A 21290-nucleotide genomic window follows, 5' to 3' on the forward strand; every position below is an offset into this window, starting at 1 on the left:
ATGAAAAATATGTCCCGACTGCAACAAGAAGAGACAAAGTGGGGAAGCAATAAGACAATAAGTTTTATTGGAATAAAATGTTGCGCACCGCACCGGAAGCGGTACTTTTGACAGATTTCGGCCTCGTTAACATTCAAATGGGGTCCCACCTACCTACATGGGAATAACTGCCACATATCTCCCGTATAATTGAAATGAAATGAGTGTCTCTTTGACTGAGCCGCACCACTGTCTGAAATCGTAATTAACTTTGTATGCAGATGCACGATTTCACGAATACCACGGAAATTTTCACTTCTCAAAAACAATGCGCTTTACAACGAACGATTTCGATTGTCTAATTAGCTGATGAAAATTTAAAAGACTGTTATTAGAAACATTGGACTTATACATAGATCTTTTATTTCTGCTCGAGAATTTTACTCTCGTTTTTTTTTAGCTAGGTAGGTATTGTGTGAATTTTTAATTTTTTATGTTGTTTTGTTTAAGTTTTAACAATTTTCTTCTTGCTTTCTTATAAATCTTATATTGTGACGCTTGTACTTGTATAAAAAGCCCAATCACATGGTAAACGACTGAGCAAATTGTAAATGAATGAAAAAATGTAGAATTTTTAAAATGCGACTGAAAACTAGGTATATTATAAAACGCCTAACCAATTTTCGTCTTATTGAAAAATACCTATGGTTCATTTACAATATGACTGAAACGAACCTATTTAGGCGTATTATAATGCGCACATTAAACATTATTATAACATAATTATAAGGTATACATTTTCCAGCGATAGATTCGACTATTTAAAATAACCTGGAAACATTGAAATCACTGAGATCAACGTATGAGTGGCGTGTTTAGTGCATTAATAGGGGCTTAATCCTAAACATTGTAATTCATTAAAACGAAAAATAAAACGTTTTAAAGGAAAAACTAAAATTTGGTTTGGTACTACTTGAATCGCTTAATTATTGGCTACAAATAGTATATTATAAATTATTGTTTTAAATTACTGGAAGACACAGAAAGCAAGGTATTCATTAATAAAGGATTGTGTTATCAAAAACTACAAAAATTTTACAGTGATAAGTTATAAGCTGATAAGTATAGAAAGAAAAATTAATCTCAAAATCAAAATACTACAAGGTGAATTATTATTGTTAATTGTGTAAATAGGTATTTCAGAGGATCATAGTAGTGATAGTATTAGCTGTTTCAAAACTATAAAAACGTCAACGTCGCATTTTCTATGAAAAATAATAGCTAATCTAATTTATAGGTACTTTCAATGAGAAATGTAATCATTAATTACTATTTTACAATTTTATCAATTTTATTAAAAAAAAGTAATTCGGTAAAATGTGACGTTGGCGCTTTTATTGTTTTGAAACAACTACTAGAACTCAAAGTAAGCAAAAAAACAACTTGTCTATCAGAATTTTACAGTTATTGCGATATAAGAGGGTTTTCGTCGACGAATAAATTTAAATTTAGGGTGCAGTTTTACTGTTTTTTTTTTGTATTAACTACGATGGAACTTTATAAAATGTTTGATGGTATTTTTAATTGTTTTAAAACGACTGAATGAAACTAGGCATTTTCTAAGTATTTACAATATTAAAAATCATTTTACTTTAAGACGAATATACACTGGAGATGTTTGTTTGTTCTTGGTGGAATAATCTCTCACAAATAGAGTGCAATAAGTTAATGGTAATCGCAACATCAAATAAAGTAGTTCCGACTAAAATCCCGTGGTGAGTTGCAATTTCCGTGATTCAGTTATTATGAGACGGAAACCATTAAATGTTCCGCAGCCTGTGGATGGATGTCCTGATTGCGGTCGGGGGTGGTTTCAGCCCCCGCAGCGCTTATAATTGCTTAAGAGCCCCGCCTTGGGCGCGCCGCGTGTCCGCATCTCATTACACGTGTTGACAAATGAAAGATACGATTACTGATAAAACGACTATAAATAAATAAGCAAGCGCCATAAACATCACTACATATTTTTCACGACTTATGATGATGAAATTGTTGAAATAACGATTACAAATTCCACAACCATCCCTAAATCAATATATTCTATTAAACTATCGGGAAATCAAATGAAAGCCATGAATAATCAATGAGCAAGGAGTTATATCAATGATCGCGGTGGCTTTAGAAACAATTGCCATCTTATTGCAACGTCATCGAAACGAAAGAAAGCTCACGATTTTAATCGCCTTATAGCTTAAGTTCCAGAGCTTAGATATACCCCTACATACCGGGTGTAGCAGAAATACGTGTGTTAATTTTACCATGTACATAATAAAACTCATCAAGTACAACTTTTCTGTTTAATATTTTGAGGAAAAAATATTTTTTACTTAATATATTGATTTCTTTTTATTAAAAAAATCTGGATTGCTACTCCAAATGCAACCAAACGCATACTAAATCTAAATTGTGTTAAAAAATGGTGTTCAAGTCGTCACCTGAGAAATTAAAAAATCATTGGATTTCGTTCGGATTACGAAAGCAATTGGCACAAGATGACGTAAGGAAAACTGCGTGACATTACAAAGTCCATTTTTCGTCGCAAATTGGAGGGTCGTAAAAAGTGGAACTGCGGCGAAATCGCTGGCCGCAGTGTTGCAATTTGTGACGACTCCGCCCACACACGAACTGGAAACAGGACCGACGCCAGGACATCGTCGTCCTGTCTCATAAACCAGAAAAAAATCTCACTCTCATTAGATTAAGCCGAAATGAAATTCGGGCGTTTGTATATGATTTATGATGATGTGTAATAATGACGGATTTATGGTAATCAACGTCGCTGGGTGACTTAAAAAGGGCGCAAAAGTTGATTTAATTTTTAAATCGATGATAACAACTAAAGCACACATTCAGAAATCTTTTCTATTTTTCTGTTAGTATCACCATTGATATACAAAAACGGTTGAAAGGCCAATAACTGAGCTTTATCAATGAATAATTTTACGTAACCGAATTGCAAAATTAAATTTCTGCTCGTTTTCCGTGTTGTTGAAGCGCTAATTCCGGAGTACGTCCCTGGAATAGCAGATCCTGAGTAAGCGTTTTGCACCCGAGAAATCTCTCTGGGATCGCCCATTATCATAAAATCAAGTGTTAGTCGTGGCTATTCTTTTAAACGTCGTTTAGGAAAATTTAGCTCGAGCTGGAAGCCAGCCAAACGAATTTGATTCCCCTCTTTCAAGACAATTCAATTTATGAATAAATTATTCTCAATCTGGTTTAGGTTTTGGTTTCAATAACAAGGCTTAAAACGCAAGTCACTTCGTAGTCATTAGGCATTTAAGTGTAGCTTTGCGGGGTGTCTCACCTAGACAGATTACCAGTAATTTAATATGGGTTTGATGTTCATAGAAATGAAAGAGATAAGTAGGGTTTCAATAATTTGTGCGGGAGTTTTAATATCATTTAACATTTGACCGAACCCTGGAAGGAGAGGGCACAATGCTACCATTAGTCTGGCTATAATGTTGGCAAATTGTTCAGTGGGAGGTCCAACTCATACATCACCCTGTTTTGTCCCACGATCTGCTTGCCGATGCTAAACTATACCCCAGGCTTTGTCATTGTCATTATCTGCGGCTGTTTACAGTTTAACTAATGTACCGTTGCTCATTTTTGCACAAACTCATTTCGAATTTATTCAGCTCTTTCCAGACATACTACGTTGAAGTTTTTTAAAACTTTTTTTTTGTAACTGTTTCCAATACCCAATATAAAATTTAAAAATGAATTGTAAGTTATTACCCACTGAAGTATTTATTTTTCTTGCAATATTTGTAGTTAAAAATTTGTTTTTTTTAAATGCTATAAGGAGTTTTTTGTGTAGTTTGACATGCTATATCTTTCTGACATCTAGTTTAGCGAATCATACCTGACTCATCCTGTATATGGATAACACCAATCTGTTTAAACGTATCAAAAAGGTGAACTAAAATTTTGTGTTTTAAAATATTGATGTTTCCAGGTACTATAGGTACTTACAAATAATCGAAAAAAATTCGTTATTCATGTTGTTTCAATATCGTTTACTAAACATTATGTATTCTGTAGCGGATGGATATTGGTTCGAGTATAAAACAAATACATATGCAGATTGTAATATACAAAATAAAAAAGAATTACAAAAGTACAACGTTACACCTCCTTTGTGCTATTTTTAACCATTGATATTAAAAAAAAAACATGCATCGAACTTTTTGAATAATCTTGTATGTATATTGTGCAATATTAATAGTAATATGTAGGTATTATACTTATTATAAAAAGTCCATTACTAGTGGCGGTGGGAAATGATTTGTGAACTAACAGAGCAAGTAACAAGAATATTATTATTTAACATTAAAATTAATAAGCTTTGTTCTGTGCTTGCCGTTTATATCGATTAATAGTTTCACAATAATTAAGCTAAAGTGCTTTTGGAACAATAGTTGCAAAATCAAACTTCCTAAACAAATTTTATGACTTTGGGTGCATTGTATGTAAGCGTATCAAAGTTGTTATTTAAATTTTGTCAGTTGGCGAGTTGGTTATTATTTACAGATCATGTTAAATCCGTGTCGGCTTGAAAAGTCACGGCATGAAGAATCAAGTGGGCGTGGAAAGATTTGTCACCCCTGTATATATCGGGGGCGCCAGGTGCGATATTGCTTTTTCAACCAGCTGCCAGCTTAGACTTATATTTCCCACCTTCTATTAGTACACAACTTCCACAACATTCAAACTAATCATACGCTTCGTTTACTCTCAATGCAGGAAACTGAAATTATACACCTTGTTCGGTAAATTGACGTTTCCATACTGGATGAAGAATTTTTGCTGACTTTGCATCAAATCGAGCTATAAGAATACAGTTTAGGCCGAAACACATGAGATTTAACTTATTAAATCTTTAAGTTTTCCTCAATAATTAATTGCTTAGGTAGATATGAGTTAAATTTTAGGATAATAAATTGTTATTTTTGAATTATTTATATCATGGGAAACAAGAGAAGAAGAGAAGAAAAGAGTTTTTATAGAACAAAAGAAAAGAGGTATAATGGTAATAATTCTTTATTTATTTATAAGTACTAAATTAATTTTGTACACAAATATTTACAACCCTTGGTAATTTTTAAAATTACTACAAAAAAATACATTGTATAGATACATTCAGATCTGACAGTTCTTTTATAACGGGGAGCATACCAAAACAAACTTATACAATCATGAAATTAAATGAGTTATGTTATGATACAGAGTGCAACGAGTTGCCATTATTACACTCTCATTGTAATTACAAAAATTTATGTGTATATTTATTTAGAAGAAATTTTCAATAAAACAGCAAACGTATGTGAATTTTTTGAATCTTTTAGTTTTCTATTCGTTATTATTGTAATAGTGGTATTTATCTTCGTCCCACCCTGCATTTTTATTACATGTTAACGAATAATTGAGCAAATAGTCACTCTCCACTTACAGATCCTACTACAAAACGATTTTTATAAAACAGAGGCAGATTTTTACCGCTTTGCGTTTTATCGAAACGCATTCGATTTTTCGCAAATGTTTGGCAAAATAAACCGAAAAACAACGCGTCTGTGTGTAAGGTTTTGCTTTAAAACTCAATTATGTTACAAAATTTTATCAAAAATTACAAAAGAATCTTGGATTTGGGCTAAAAATGCCTTCATTTTATAGATAGGTACTTTTTTAAACACTTTAACTTTTATAAACTAGAACTAAATAACATATTCGAGTACTTTAAGAGGTTTTCAAGTCAAAACGCATTTTAGTGTTTAGAAAAATTTTATTAAAATTGTTTAAGAAGCCACGAGCTGGTAAAAAAATTATAATTTTTGTAAAATTGCTAAAACTGTTCTGATCCGTCTCTAGCGATCAATACTTTGTATTTCTGATAAAGAATTAAGTATTTATTTCAATAATAAAAATTCTCAATCTAGGAAATCTAAACCTATTGCACGTTATTACTTTCAAATATAATAATTTTTAAACAGTAGTGTTTAAATAAAATATGCACCATAATACAAAATCTCGTCTCTACTCCGTCCATAAGTGCCACTATTGTCACCAACCACAATCGTCAGTAAACTCCAGCAGCGTTTCAATGAGGCGGTGGCGGTGGATGATGATACCCATGCAGGTCAAGTCCTGCTCTTAGAGCTGCATGACTTGCCAAAACCCTCCCAGCCAGGTCTCCCAAGGCCCTTTCCAGCTGCTGGTGCTGACTCCTGACAGCAAATCGGTTCACATGAACGGGAATCGGGACGACGAGTTTGCTCTTCTGCTGGCCGCCACTTTTGGGCTGGTGGGGACCGGCACCGAGGCCGGCTTTGACCCGTTTCCATTTGGCGCGTCTGTTCTGGAACCAGATTTTCACCTGGACTTCGCTAAGGCGCAAAGCGGAGGCGATTTGGCTGCGCTCCGTCAACGACAGATACTTTTTGGCGTGGAATTCGCGTTCCAGCTCCAGGAGTTGCTCGCTGGTGAAGGCGGTGCGACGGCGGCGCGCTTTCGTGCCAGTGCCGTCGGAGTTTTGGGTTTCTTCGGTGTCGTCTTCTAGGTCCGAGCCTGGAATAAGACACAAACGACGAACTAGTTGGTTTTAGTTGTCTTTAAAATGCTTAAAGTTAAAAAAAATTCTAAAAGTGTGGTGACCAAGTTATTTTTTCGGATAAACTGCTTTTATTTGTGTTAGATAGCCTTGACGCTACATCATTAAAATTAAAATAAACTTTGGTTAAATTGCACAAACGAAAGCATTGGTTAGTCGGTGTAAATTATACCAACGCATCTAATTGCATTGTGATGAGTCCGGCAATAAATATGAAAATAAACTGAATTGTAATTAGATTTAACTGATTAAAGTTTAAATCAATTAGCAAGAACTAATGGAGGGAGTGAAAGAGCGTAATAAATTTATTCAGATTATAGTTCTTGATGTATTAAACAGTTTATCATGGGGTAGTGAATATTAAATGAATTGCATCGCAAACGTGCGTAATACGTAATCTGCTTCCCCCACAAAAATATAGGGAAGGACCCTCTAAACATAGATATTTATTGATCTTAATTTCTTGTTTTGAAGACATAATATTCTCAAGTATTTTTAACACTAACATTGACGGAAATTCTGTTCACACTAAATTATAAATTAAATTACCTAGAAAATAGTGTTCTAAATCGCGACGAAGCTTTACTGAATAAATATGAAACGTTAGATATATACAGTACAGATTTGTTTGCCAATACAAACACTTTACTTTAGAATTCTAAATAGAAAATCGAGTTCAAATGTAATGACAAATTTTTGCTATAAGCATATGTCTAAGTATACTTATGTAAATTACTAACAACATACTCAACAGATAAGATTTTAAATTCGAAAATTATTGAGGAACCAATTCTTGGTACTTATTTGACGATACATCCTGCATTTTGAGTATTTCACTGAACAAATCGTTTATGCATTTTGAATAACTGCATAGTGAATATATAATTATTAATTTAGAATTTGCCGTTACAATGATGGAGCACTGACTTAAAGTGAATCATTATGCTAATGATTTCAACTAGTAATTTATAATTTACAAAGCTTATAGCTATACAAATAATACATTTATTTAGTCTAGACTTTATTATTAGACAATCAAGGTTAATTTACCACGTTGAAAATAATAAAGTTTTTGAAGACAAATTTACAAACATTTTATTTTCCGCAATAAGAATTTATCAATTTTTTGTGGAAATAACAGACTATTTTTATAGTATATGTATGGAGGAGTAAAAACTATATATTTTCTAACAAAACATTTATTTTCGCATTTTTAAATATTTGTAAAAAATTTCAATGTTTTATTTAATATTTTCTAAAATTGTATCGGTGTACTAATATTTAATTTTTTTATTGATGCAATAATACTCTGTTTAAGGAACATAAGGACCCTTATGCAAAATTTGTTTATTAAAGAATTATATTATTGCTGATTATTGCTCCAATTGTTTAAGTGAAATAACCTTCTTAGAATAAAAAGTAGATTCTTAGGTATGATCGAAGGTATACCTATTATTTATTTTCAATGTGTGAGAAACACTTTCAAGTTTTAATTGTCAGATCAGAATTAGTCTTATACCTAGTATTTTTTCGGCAAATAAAGACTATAATGGGTAGGTATTTGAATATAAAGTAAATTTTACTTGTTTTGTAAAACAAAGCCACTTTCATGTTTTGCATAAGGATATAATTAGGTAAACTCATTTAAACTTCTAAACTGTCTAAACTGCAGTGTACATACGGTCTAACCTAACATAGTGCGGCCTATAAAGTTTATTTTTAGGACCTAAGATATTATCTGTTAATTGTTTTGTGGAATATATTTTGACTTTGAAAATATAGCTATAAGAAAGTGGCATTTTCGTCTAAAATAATGAAAAAGTAAATTTTTATGGCAATGAGATTTATCTTTCTTTTATAAGTGGTAATTGAATAGCCATGGTTATAAACAAATACTTGCCATCTTTTTGGCTCCTCCTTGACAAATCTTGAGCAAGATCCATATCCACACTGCCATCAGAATCCGTATCCCTACAATTATTCACTTGATACTGTTGATTAGTGAAATTCCATGCAAGACTATTATTTCTCTTAGGTCCACTATCACTCATCAATGCTTCTATAGAAAACGGTCTCGGCACCGGTTTCGTCAACGTTTCACTCAACGTCGGTTTCATGACCGTTTCACTCGACGGCACTTCCATTTTTAATTTTATTCAAATTCACATCGGACCGAAAACTAATTCAAAGACGGAGCAACGTTTCCACATAAAAAGTTTCACTGACACTGATCCGATCAAAGCCAAGTTAACTTTGTAAGGGGTGAAGAGATGAATTGGGCGTATTCTTGTTATAAACTCCTCCCTTGTTAGTCTGTTGGTTCTAGTTCGACCAATCGCGGCACGATAATCAATGTTGTCTGCTAAATCTGTTAGCAATATTAATTAGCTGGGGGAATTTATTAGGATGTAGCGCAATTTGACGCTCACTAATAACGACGGATTTTTTATGCATTGAAGTGATTTGCCGATTTGGGATGCGAGCAAGATTGAATAAAGTGAGATTTCTTTTTGGATATGCAAATTTTACAAGTTGTACACATACCTTACGAAAAAACGAACGAAACTCTCCTAATTCATTCGATTTTCAATTATATTGCTTTATATTTATTTTATCATTAATTAGGTAAAGTGCACTTTTTACCTATACCTAAGTTGAAATTAAGTTGGCATCTCTGAATACACCTAATAAGAGATATAAGATTGTATAGTTTATCACGTGACTGGTAACAAGAATAACCAAAAGAATGATTTGGTCACACTATTCAATGTTGTCAACTTAATTTCAAATTCAGAAGACATTTTGTAGACAGCAAAGTGCGAAAACTTACAATGTTTGATCTTGATCTTTTATGAGTCGTTGAAATAAGTTGGCAACATCAAAAAATAAAGTCAAAAGATATAAATTGACATCTTTAGTATACCAACATAAATTCAAAGTGTATAGACCAATATAATAAAAAAAAATAAACAAAAATTAAAGTTTTTCCTATTGCTATTGCTTATTTCTTAAAATTCTTCTTATGCGAATTATTTAAGTATGAATGTATTAAAACGCATATTATTGTGCTGTATAATTTATTTAAAATATTTGTATAAACCTGAGAATTTCGAATAATAAGTCAATAAATAACCCATCAGTTAATAATTCAAGTAGAAACAATTCAAAATTTGTCCGTGAAATGCAGATTCGATCAGTGGCTATTAAAATTTGAATGAATTTTTAAGCGTCTCACAATCTGAAATAGCTCACAATAATAAACGTGGTATGCTAATGACCAAAGTAAATTACTTCGGCGCATCAAGAATTGATAGTAATTCCATAAAACTGACTGTCGTCTTATTTCAGTTTTAATTACTTTATTTAATAATCATTAAATAGTTGTTCTTGGTTTCAACGGTAATTAGCTATTTGTTCTATAAACGAGCGTTCAATTAATGAAATAATTACAAGTTTACTTATAGTAAATTGATGATATCGCATGCTCGTTTTCTGCATCAAACATTTATGATAATTGTTGTATGTCTTTCTGGAACCGCACAGGGGAAAACACATTTCACCCTCACCATCACCACCCTTATTTTTTTTTCTCGAATCATAATTATTGAATGTTTTATGCTTTTGTTTGCTCGGCAATAACATTGCACTCAGTAACTTTTTCAAGTGAAGAATTGTAAAAATACAACTTAGATGATTTCTAAAGTAAAAATGTTTAATTTTTCAACACTTTGAATGATGAAACATTTATTAATTAGCACATATTTAACTTTAATTTCGAATTTTCATTAGAGACTAAAAATCCGCAGAAATGGTATCTATATGGATTTGTTTTTAATAGTCATTTATGGATTTCATACGTCAAATTAACATTTTTAACCAACAAGGATTGAAAACTGTCAATCAACTAAAGATCTTGGGATTTGTCGGTGTCAGTTTGTTTCGGTGCTATTTTTGCGTTACAAGTTTTCGTTAAAATTAAACATTTCAGATTAAATTAAAAGGCGCTGTTAATTAATTTATATTTTGAAATGACATTTGTGTCTTTGAAAAATTTTTTGACGGCAGAAATTGTTTTTGGTTGTTTAGGGCAGAGAGTAATTGAACTTTATATTTTTAGCGACGTTTTGATTTTACTTAAATCTTTATCAGGCTACAAGGAGAAACGTAAGGTTTGTTGACTTTTGTAAATGTTTAAGAATATTGCAGGTATGTTGACGTGTTTAAACACTCACAGAAGGTTTGACATCATTTTCAACTTTATTTAATATTTTTTTTGTCTTTTTTGACAAAACAGTGTAAAATAATGACGTTTCTTGCTGAAAACAGAAAACGTGGTAGATACAGCTCACGAAAAAACAAATTTTATGTAGGTAATAATCTTTCTTTAATTGACTTAATATTTAATATTTTTTTTAGTTTTGACGAAATTTTGTAAAATAATTGCAATTTTGAGTGAAAAACATGTATACACAACTCTCCAGAAACAAAAAATAATTTTTTATTTAAGTTACCGATGTTTTCCACAAAAATCGATATGGTCATAAATAACATTACAACGGCACTTTTAGTTTTATATGTCAGAAATTTTTAGCTTATTTTTACCAAAATTTTGCAAAAAAAATTTTTCTCTACCAGAAAACATTTTTTTTTAATTTTGTTCAGTGATTTTTTTGTCGGGTTTTTAATTCAAAAACATGGTTTTATCCAAAAAAAAAACTTTCGACTTAATTCGGTGATTTGCTGGCTTACTTTTGCCAAAATCTCATTAAACACTTCCAGTTCTTCTTGAAGAATGTGCTAAAATTCTTCTATGAACTGAAATAGATACTCGTAGGTATCTATGCAAACGCTCAAAAAAACAAAAATTTATGAAAATTTTGTTTTGCCAAATTGTGATTTAAAAAAAAATAAAGTTAGATCTTATTATAACAAAAAAAAAAACATATATAATCCAATTTTTACCTACACATTTTATCGAAAAAAATACGAATGTTTGCAACAAAACATTCCCTTGATCATAGTTTTTTTAATTAAGTCTTTAAAACGTAAATAAAATTAACATTAAGTTATACAAAGCGATCAAAAAGTCTTTCTATCAACAAAGCTTATAAATTAAAGGACGTATGTTCTTCGGAACTAAAGCCTAATGTCAAAGGAAAAATGTTAAAAATTAAACAAATTAAATTATTGTTGGAATTCAGTTTTGTTCCATAGACACTATTTACGGATGGTATAGCGTTCGGGTGTTATTTATGTCACAAATTCACGGCATCTAACAGTTTATGTTTGGGGTAATTTCATTTTAAATTTTGACATCAAGCTGAACTAATACACGACACCGGACATACGTTGTCAAGTAATATGCCTACTTGATAGAAGGACTTTTTGATCGCTTTGTACTAATACAGAAAATTAAAGCAGTGTGGACAAGTCCCAATAGAAATATTCAAAATACGAGTAGAATGAATAAATCCTGATGAATATCTATCTATTGATTTATTAAAACTATATTTAATTAAAGTTGAACGTATTCTATTCATTATGATCATCTTGTGCAATATGCAAACGAAACGTCAAGTACGTGCAAAGAGGGTCGTCCGGGGATTAAAATACTTGTGGTTAAGCGATTTTCGGTGTAGTCATCAGCAGTGCATTGTGCCCTCAATTAGCCGCTGCTTAAAATGGCTATTTATTTTCACCCCCCAGATTAACTCTCCATTCGTTCTCCGTTTCCAGTTATTTATCTCAAAACGTTGATGATATTTACAAATTAATGTCGAATAATTTCGAATTAGCTGTGATAGTTTTCCATTGCAAAACAGAACTAATTCAATAAGCGTCGGTCTGATAGCGACATCAGCGTGTTGCTTTGTGAAGCTGTCATTCTGTCAAGCTTATTGTTGTTTTGTCAATCAAAAACGCCGCTCGCTGCCAACAGACGTGTCAAAAATTGCTACTGAATCGCCACGGCAAAAATTATTGAAAATAATTGTAGCGTGATGAATTGGGCGACGGCTTTGTTTCACTTACACAATAGTTTCTCTATGTCAAGTGGAGATTGCAAAATTAAAACCAAAATAACGTCATAAATTTTTATCACACAGTGTATGAGACAACCAAGCTGGTCCAAAATAATAGATTTTTTTTCTACAGAGTGTTCCAGGTACCGAAAATCGTTCAATATATCGACATATATAAAAAAAAAACAAAAAAAAAGAACTAGTTGACTTTTTGCACTTTTATTAACTCAAAAAGTTTCCAAAGGCAGGAAGTTGTATAAAACTCAGTTACAGCGAAGAGATTAAAAAAAATTAATAGATACGTTAGTATCAGCTCTTCATTCGCGATAATTTTGTCTTTTCTCCATACAAAGTAATTGATAACTTAATTCGAATTAATTGAATCTGAGATTAAATTTCAATTTGCTTTCTGGAAACCTATCCTCAAGTGTGTAAGGATTTAAGTCATCAAAATACATAAAAGTACGTATTAACAATAATAACAATAATAATGCCAACATCGCATTTTACTAAATAATTTTTTAAAATAACGTTGATAAAAATTTAAAATATAGTTGTTGATTAGATACTACAGGGTGTCCGATTTACGAGCTCCACCATGGAGATCTCAGTTATTTTAAAGAGATACGAGGTTCTTTAAATTAGAGCAAAGTTGCACATTTTTTTGCTGAACAATTATCTGTAAAAAATTTAATGTCGTTTTTGTTTTTAAAAAACTGAAAAAAACGGTAACTTGTAGTTGTTTTTATTATTTTAAGCAAAAAAGTAAAAGCGAAAGTAACTAGATGTTTTTAACCAGAACATTCTTTAGGACCTTTTTTCAAGGAATCTAAATCTGTCATCGTACTTTCCAAGACGTTCTTGATGTCTTGATGTCGCTTTTTGTATTTTTGAAAAGTGTTTTTATTTCTGATTACAAAGATGTATTACATAATATGATCGAAACTTATATGTTGATCAAAATGGAGAAAAAACTATTTTTGCGAAGAGTGCTTTGGAAAAAACGCAAACTAGATTTTGTAAGTGAAAAACAAGACAAAGTGATAAAAGTGCTGCTCACATTTTTAATAAAACTGTCAAAATTTAGTTTGTTGAACAAAATTTTTGGCGTTTTTTTCTAAAGTACTCTTTGCAAAAACGCTTTTTTTTAATTTTAATCAGCTTGTAAGTTTCGATCATATCATGTGATACATCGTTGTAATCAGGAACAAAAAGACTATTCAAAAAAAAACAAATATCGAATACTATGTTTATTTACAGTTATGCATCGAATCTTTGAATTATGAGAGTGTGTCAGCTAATCGCAAAAAGTTTCAACAGCAGGTTAAAGGTATTTATATCTTTTTCTGGGGCGGTCTCACATACTCATCATGTAGACACTAATTATAATTTGTCTCCCACTATTTGATTAGCTGTGTTGTTAGCTGCTTTTTCTAGTCCCTCCCAACTAAACCAAATTAACAATCCTTTGGTTAGTCCAGCGATAAATTTAGCAAGTTATTTGTTAACTAATGAATTAAATTAAATTGAGCTTGTGAAAACTATTAACTTCAAAGTGGAGTAGATGGGCCTTCTTAATTAGAAAATGTCTACTCATTTAAATGAGCTGAAAACGAGCGGAATATCTAAGAATATATACTTATAGTGCTCTCAAATTGGTATAAGGGGGGTGCTTGTGGTTTAACTTATTTTACAACAATAGCGGACATATGTTTTGGTAAAATTTGCAGTGGTTATAATTTATAAAACGATAACTAGTGCATAAAAAGCGTCTTTCTGTAAATATGTTAAATATTAAATGGTGGTTTTTTGCTGAAGGCAACGGAACAATGTCAGTTGTGTTCTTCCGTGGTGTTTATAGCGTAATGATATACTATTAAGCTAATTTCCTATGCAAATTGATCGAGTGCGCGAGCTTAAATTGGCCCTTTTCCAGACTACGGTTACGCCTTCTCCAGGGCATTATTGTTAGAACACAGTGTAACTGTGTGTGGGGAGAATTTCTTAAATTGAGCGAATGCATCGAGAATTTTATACAATTATTATTGTTTCTCTAAACACTGCATTTGTAATTGCTAAAAAGTTGCAATTTTTGTAGGTACTTCTTTTTTTTTATTTTTTTTGAAACAAGGCCGAATATGAGAGTACTTCAAATGGGTATTATTAAAAATAATTCTCCATTTCTCGAGGGTGGGCTTAGTTTTTGGAGACGCAATGATGATTCACAATGTTCTGGTTAGTTACTGGAAACATTAATAAATTGTCTCATTTGTCTGCGCTTGCATAGAATGTAGACTTATAAATCAGAGTAGTTAGTGGAATATTCGAGCACACATGTGACGAAACGACGGCTCCGGGAGTCACGGATGAGAAGATATCACTTTGAGTCGCCGCTTGTGTGAAAGTAGACGTGAAGTGACGCGAAAAAGTGACAATTTTAAAAATATAAGAACAACTCGCGGACGTGATTTAATTGAGAAATTTACAAATACTTTATTTCAAGGTTTTTCACCTTTCGAATTTGGCTTCCCACGAAAAAAAGGGAGATTTTATTTATTGGCGGCGATAAGATGAATAAATAAACGGTTTACAATCAATTCATGACGCGGCGTTTGTTTTTTGAAAGCTGATAAATGGCGAGCACAAAGCGAATTTTAATTTATTGCATTTTAATATTGCAACGGCGTTGGACAGTGCACAAAGGAACTATAGCCGCGGCTTTTTATTGACCAAAATACCACTAAAAATTATCCCAATTTCTCGAGTAAAATTAACTACTAATTTATTTACGTTTGTTTTTTTTTGCAAACATTTGGGATGCTAGGAAAGGGTAAATCATTAAATAAATTAGAAACCAGTTTATCTACAAGTTAAAACTAAAAATGGATGGAACATACATAGATAATAAACAAATATGAATGGATAAAATTAAATACTTGTTTTTTTAAACCTTTTTATTCATATGTCTGCTGGTATGCTTTGTTTTCTGTTTTTCTCTTTTCATCTTGTTTTGACGAAAAATTCTTAAAATAAGTGAAAAACGTAACCTAAAGCTAGTTAGATAATTTTTTAGATAGAATTTTAAGAAAATCAATTTAATTGTTTTAAAACTGTCTAAAATAATGTAATACAGGGCTAGTCAATAGTAGGCTATTTCTGAATTTCTATAATTATGCAAGCAATAATACCGATTCCAGCTGACTAGATCCGTAATCTTAAAAAAAAAATTGATCCAGTATTACATTGTTCTGGGTAGTGTAAGTTTGTCTTGATAATTTTGATAAAATTTCATTATGGATTTTTATTATTTAAAATATAAAAAACCAGTGGTGATTCAATTAATGTTTTGAAAAATTAATTGACCTTCCAAGTGGTAAGTGCAACTAGTATATTTGGTTGTATCTTAGGAGAAGTCAAAGTCAGAAGTAACCCCCTATTTGTATACTTGTATTTTGAGATGACGTAGGCAACCAATTATACAACTTCCTCACAAAAGACTGTTACGATTGACCAACCACTTTTTAAACGGATATAGAAATAAAAAATCGATAGATATTTTTAGCTGGTAATAGTTATAATTAAATGGGCGAGGCTAATCTTTTTCCCTGTTTCGCCTACATTTCCATTGGTTTTGTGTTGTTACAATGGTGGACAATAGATATAATCGCGTACACCGTATTTTTGTTGTTTTGTTAGGTATTAGCATAATGTCAAATAGTAAAATTGCCAAAACTGGAGGGAAAAAGATACGAATACGTTTGAAAGATTTTATTTTATATAATATTTTAATCAAAGTTCATAAGCATAGACCATTTTGATGAGAAATTTATTACATAATTAATTTTAACAAAACGAATAATAAAGTAATACCTAATAGAATAAATTAAGTGACTTAATTCTTTTTATTTGGTTTTCGAATGTGATGATAATTTGGTAACACTTTTGAGAGTGTTTCCATTTGCAGCGTCTGCAACTGAAACGAATCAAATTAAATTTATTTTCAGGGGACATTTAAGCATACTCCAGGTCTATCCAGGCCTTCCCTCATTTGACATTTCTCCCCAAAAATGATAACATTTTCTTTCAAAATTTGTTCTTCTGTTACTTTACAACCAGCGCCAACTGTGCAACCATTTGTAACAGTAACTTTATTGCCCACAAAGCACTTTGATTCAAACACGTTGCAATTTCCTATTTTTGGTGACTCGACGTGACAATCAACTTCAAATACGTTGTGAGCGCCTATTATTAACACGGGAGTTTTCTCGGTATCCTGTTCATCAAATGGTAACCTACAATAGATGTATTTATTGAGGGGTTCATTCGTGTGTAGATTAATTCTTAACCGATGAATAATTTTCGCTTGTTCTTCTATTAAACAACAATCACCAATAATAATAGGGCCAGCCTCGGCTAAAATTGTGGCACTTGGATGGATAATTGTACCAGCACCTATGGTAATGTCACCTCGTAATTTTGATTCCTCGCAAACTAAAGCACCCGGCAAAATTTTTATGCTGAATAAGGGAGTAGTTTTAATAATGGATACATATTTTGGGAAATATTACCTGTTTCGGGACATTTTAGCAGCAACAATAACAACACATTAAAAGTATAAGGTTATGAGCAGGGTGGTGAAACCTAAATGCACCAAGCCAAGTATAGGCGCCAAATTCAAAATCGACTGTAGTTCGGCTTGCTATCGCAGATGTCGCACACACGTATAGTCAATTTTAGCGAAGCTACCTATAATATCGGCAGAAATTAACAGTGGACCTGTGACAGTTGCCATTGTGCAAATCGCCATTTTGTGCTTGGTTTGTTTGGTGTTCACCTTCGGATTTGTTTTGTGTGAAATTAGTACTGTTTTGTGGTTTTTTTCGTGTGTGTGCTTTTTTGAACTTTTTTATTGTAGGAATATAAATAATTTGATGGATCAATCATTAGTTTATAGTTATCGTATCGTGTATATTGACTAGTGATAATAAATTTTTATTACAAGTTTATTGTCTTTATTTATTCTCATATTTTATTTTTCGTATTTTTTGTAAATATTCAGCAACAATAGTTGTCTAACATCAGAAAGTGTTATTAGCAACTATTGTTGTGAATATTTACAAACAATACGAAAAATGCAATCAAACTTTAAAAGAAAAGTAACTACGGGCAATTCAAATCGCCCGCGATAACACTTAGTACGCGCTGGCAACAATAGATGTGCTAGTGACACTTTCGCTCTATCGGGACAAGGACAGATGCGTTTCTGTAAAACCTGTTATTCTGTGGTTATGAGAGCTTGTCAAATGTAAACCTGGCAGACAAACCGGATGAAATAGGTACCTGTAATATGTTGGTTTATTAAAAAAATGCAATATTATTTTTTGTTGTAAATTTTACAGTTTTTTTTAACGTTTATTGAAATAATAAATACTACACACATTGAGATATTTATTATTACGATATTACGCTCATAGGTTCGAAGTTTGAAATGGCATCTTTAATTTTTCCCGCTAAATGGCAGGATGTCACCCGCAGAGAGCGCAAATTTAGTCGCAAAATTGCATTTTTTATTTCTGGACACATTTTCAATTTCGTGTTAAAGGTATGTTCTTTCGCAATAAAAAAAGAAAAAAAAATATAAAAATTTATTGGTTATTCTAGATTATCTTAAAAAAAGGAAAATTTTGTAATTCCTATACACGTAACTGATAACAAGTTGGAACGTTAACAACAGAGCTGTGTTGGAATGTTTAATCATCACTTACTTACACATCAATAAAACAATAAAAATGATGTTATCGTCGGATTTTACAGTAAAAAAGCGATGTTTTTTTAAAACTAGATATTTTGAAGAAGAATTTTCTGAACTAGAAAATATGAATACAAAATGGGTGCTGATGTGCGAACAAAATTGAATTAAATAAATTAAATCCATGATTGACAGATAATAGCCTGATAAAAAAAAATTAATTATTTAAATCTCTACTATATATACTTAAAATTTAATCTAAATACGTCAAGTTTTGTTACATACATTTACTTACTTTGTTACGAAATAATAAAAAATCATCTTGTACCTAGTAATTCAAGAATTATTCACTTACCTAAAAGAAACACTCATTTTATCATTATTTGGTAGTAATTAATTAATTAATTAATTAATTTGATATACGCCATTCATTGAAAATAAAAAAATATGAAGAGAAAACATGTACCAAATTTCATTGCTCTTTAAAAATACCATAGACTTTTTTATTTTTAATATTTGAATTTTATACCTATTTATTTTCCATAAGGGCCTGCTACCTGTTTGTGTTATTAAAACTTTTTTGAATAATTTTGAAAATACTTTGTACAAGTTTTAAAACTTGATACACCCTGTTTGAGTACAAAACATACAACTACAACGCATAATTAAACGAAAAAATTTGTCGATAAATTATTATTAATACATCAGTATGAAACGATCTTTATCTACTTAGTCTTGATATTCAAACTCGAAACTGTGTGAATTTTGTGTAATACTTTTCAAGAAACTTTTTTAAACTCACTGTCAGCTTCGAAATAATTCCGTTACTCCCTCGCTGTTTTTGAATTCGTTCATAAAGAGAGCAACTCCATGACAGTGTAAATTATATACTGTCGACGGATAGCTCTCTTCATTTTCGAATTGCACAACAATCCCATGATATCTCCCTTCTTTATCTGAAACATAATTTATCATCGAACTTACAAAAATAGCTTTATCAAAAATGTAACATTAAACAATGTCGTCACCGTTATTGTAAACCTTCACGCTATTAGTCTCCATGCTAATCCTCCTTCGCCTCTATACCAGCATAATTCCAACCGATTTTCACCTGCATCTATTGACTCTTTCGATTAACACCAAGACCTGTTTTAAACTGGCGAGACACAATTATTAAAAAAATTATTAAAGAAAATAGGAGCTGTATATTAATGTCTCAAATGTAAATAACAAAATGATAAAGTGGTTCATGGTTTGGTTGCCACAAATATTTACCTGAGATAATGGATTATTTGGTGTTGCTGCAACAATACAGTCATAAACTAATTAAGACGTCGTGGAATTATTTCACACTTTGTGCAAATATTTTTTTAATTACAGCACTTATCTATCCAATATTGCGAAATTGGGGAGTGACTCCTGTTCGAAAAATACCTGTAACTAATATTTTCCACAATAGATGTGATAACACTATCAATGTTTGCATTTGATAACAACTACTTGCTCGTAACCTCATTATTACCAACGCTTTTATAACAAATTCTCCAATATTACTTGCAACAAAAACATGAGAAATTTTTATTGTTGTTGCGGTTTATGACTTATGCTTCTAACGATTTATTATTGAGAATATCTTTTGAGACGCAGATTTTACCGAGAAAGTTTCTGTTTGATTTGAACAAAAGAATGTCATTTTCATTATTACAATTAGCGCTTTATTTCGAAACAGCCGTTTATTACGAAAATAATCACGATTTCAATTATAACACATGTAAAAATTCGAAAATAATTTAGCTTGATAGGAGGAGTAATTAAAATAAGTATATACCTACCAGAGGTGAAAAAATTTGGAGTTTTGGGCACTACGTGAGATCATCTTCGTGGGAGTAGCACCTGTAGGTACTTGACACGTAGCTCTGTAGTATATATAGCATTACGTACTGACGTCACTCCTTATCATTAACACCTGTAGTGGGGAAATATATTGCTATAGTTTAAAGTAGACTATTTACATAGGTACAGCAATTCACTAAGTACCGAACAAAAGTGAGGAATTACGAAAATTGGGTTAATTTCGGCTTATTTCTGCAAAAATACACAATTTTGTCTAATTTTGTTTCGATAATTAGTCGACAAATAGACATTAAGTGCTTTATTTGTTTTTGAATGCATATTATGTGTAATTTTGTCAAAATGATTTACGAAGCTTTTAAAGATAATTGTGGAATAATGATTCTACATCAGGAATCTTTTAGCTTTGTGTAAATATTAATATTAATTTCAACACCATTGTTATCTTGGAAGTAAACAGTTTTCGAGATACTAAGAAATCGGTTTAATAAACGGCAGGTGTCGACATGGAATTTAATCACAGTTATAGCTTGCTTGTAATATAATACAAATAAATCATAGTTATTATTGATGGCTGTTGGAATTTTAAATGTAGCTATGACAGTTTTTATCAAATGTACCTAACTGAAATCTCTCATTTGTAATCCAGGGCTTACGTTGCCAAGGCTGCTTACTTAGTTCTCTATTTAGACAATGATAAAATTCATCTGGTTTAAAATTAGTTTGTTTTGTGCAAAAATGTGACGGCAATTTTAAGGGAAAAGTGAATCAGCAACGAGAAGAGATTGATAGAATTTATTGAGAACCGGCGCATCCACCATTATTACAGTCACGTTTAAGTTGTTTCACAATAAAAATATTTAGTTTTTTTTCTTAAAGAGTATAGAGATAAATTTGAAAGTTTTTGAATGGCATTTTTGTTTTTGTTAAAAAATATATAAATATGGTAAAAATTAAGTTGTTTTCACATTTTAGTAACAGTATAGTTGCATAAACTATTATAACCATATATTTGTAA

The 21290-nt window shown here is 31.3% G+C and overlaps 2 protein-coding genes and 1 non-coding gene across 3 annotated transcripts; all 3 read right to left on the reverse strand.

Moving 5' to 3' along the window:
• Positions 1–5083: 5083 nt before the first annotated feature.
• On the reverse strand, positions 5084–8893 carry LOC663801 (homeobox protein unplugged). The gene is made up of 2 exons (XM_969836.4): positions 8553–8893; positions 5084–6609 (listed from the first exon to the last, which is right to left on the reverse strand). Exons 1-2 carry the CDS (start codon positions 8794–8796, stop codon positions 6143–6145), a joined length of 711 nt encoding a protein of 236 aa, XP_974929.1. The 5' UTR covers positions 8797–8893; the 3' UTR covers positions 5084–6142.
• Positions 8894–16425: 7532 nt separating this feature from the next.
• Positions 16426–19362, reverse strand: DCTN6-p27 (Dynactin 6, p27 subunit). Its single transcript, XM_064355634.1, has 6 exons — positions 19224–19362; positions 17957–18012; positions 17241–17290; positions 17019–17189; positions 16694–16964; positions 16426–16645 (listed from the first exon to the last, which is right to left on the reverse strand). The coding sequence occupies exons 3-6, from the start codon at positions 17252–17254 to the stop codon at positions 16565–16567; spliced, it is 537 nt and encodes a 178-aa protein (XP_064211704.1). The 5' UTR covers positions 17255–17290; positions 17957–18012; positions 19224–19362; the 3' UTR covers positions 16426–16564.
• Mir281 (microRNA mir-281) lies at positions 19275–19341 on the reverse strand. The gene has a single exon (NR_036305.1). It is a non-coding gene; the product is annotated as a microRNA mir-281 (primary transcript).
• Positions 19363–21290: the final 1928 nt, after the last annotated feature.

The sequence above is a fragment of the Tribolium castaneum genome, chromosome 3 (genome assembly GCF_031307605.1).
Source record: "Tribolium castaneum strain GA2 chromosome 3, icTriCast1.1, whole genome shotgun sequence".
Taxonomy (NCBI): Eukaryota; Metazoa; Arthropoda; class Insecta; order Coleoptera; family Tenebrionidae; genus Tribolium; species Tribolium castaneum.

Excerpts from the sequence above, each read along its gene's own strand:
- LOC663801 (XM_969836.4), bottom strand. The coding sequence starts at position 8,796 with ATGGAAGTGCCGTCGAGTGAAACGGTCATGAAACCGACGTTGAGTGAA. Across the intron at positions 6,610-8,552 it reads AAGGAGGAGCCAAAAAGATG|GCTCGGACCTAGAAGACGAC; the intron begins GCAAGTATTTGT and ends GTCTTATTCCAG.
- DCTN6-p27 (XM_064355634.1), bottom strand. Across the intron at positions 16,965-17,018 it reads CAAGCGAAAATTATTCATCG|GTTACCATTTGATGAACAGG; the intron begins GTTAAGAATTAA and ends CATCTATTGTAG. Across the intron at positions 16,646-16,693 it reads AAGGCCTGGATAGACCTGGA|TTGCAGACGCTGCAAATGGA; the intron begins GTATGCTTAAAT and ends GATTCGTTTCAG.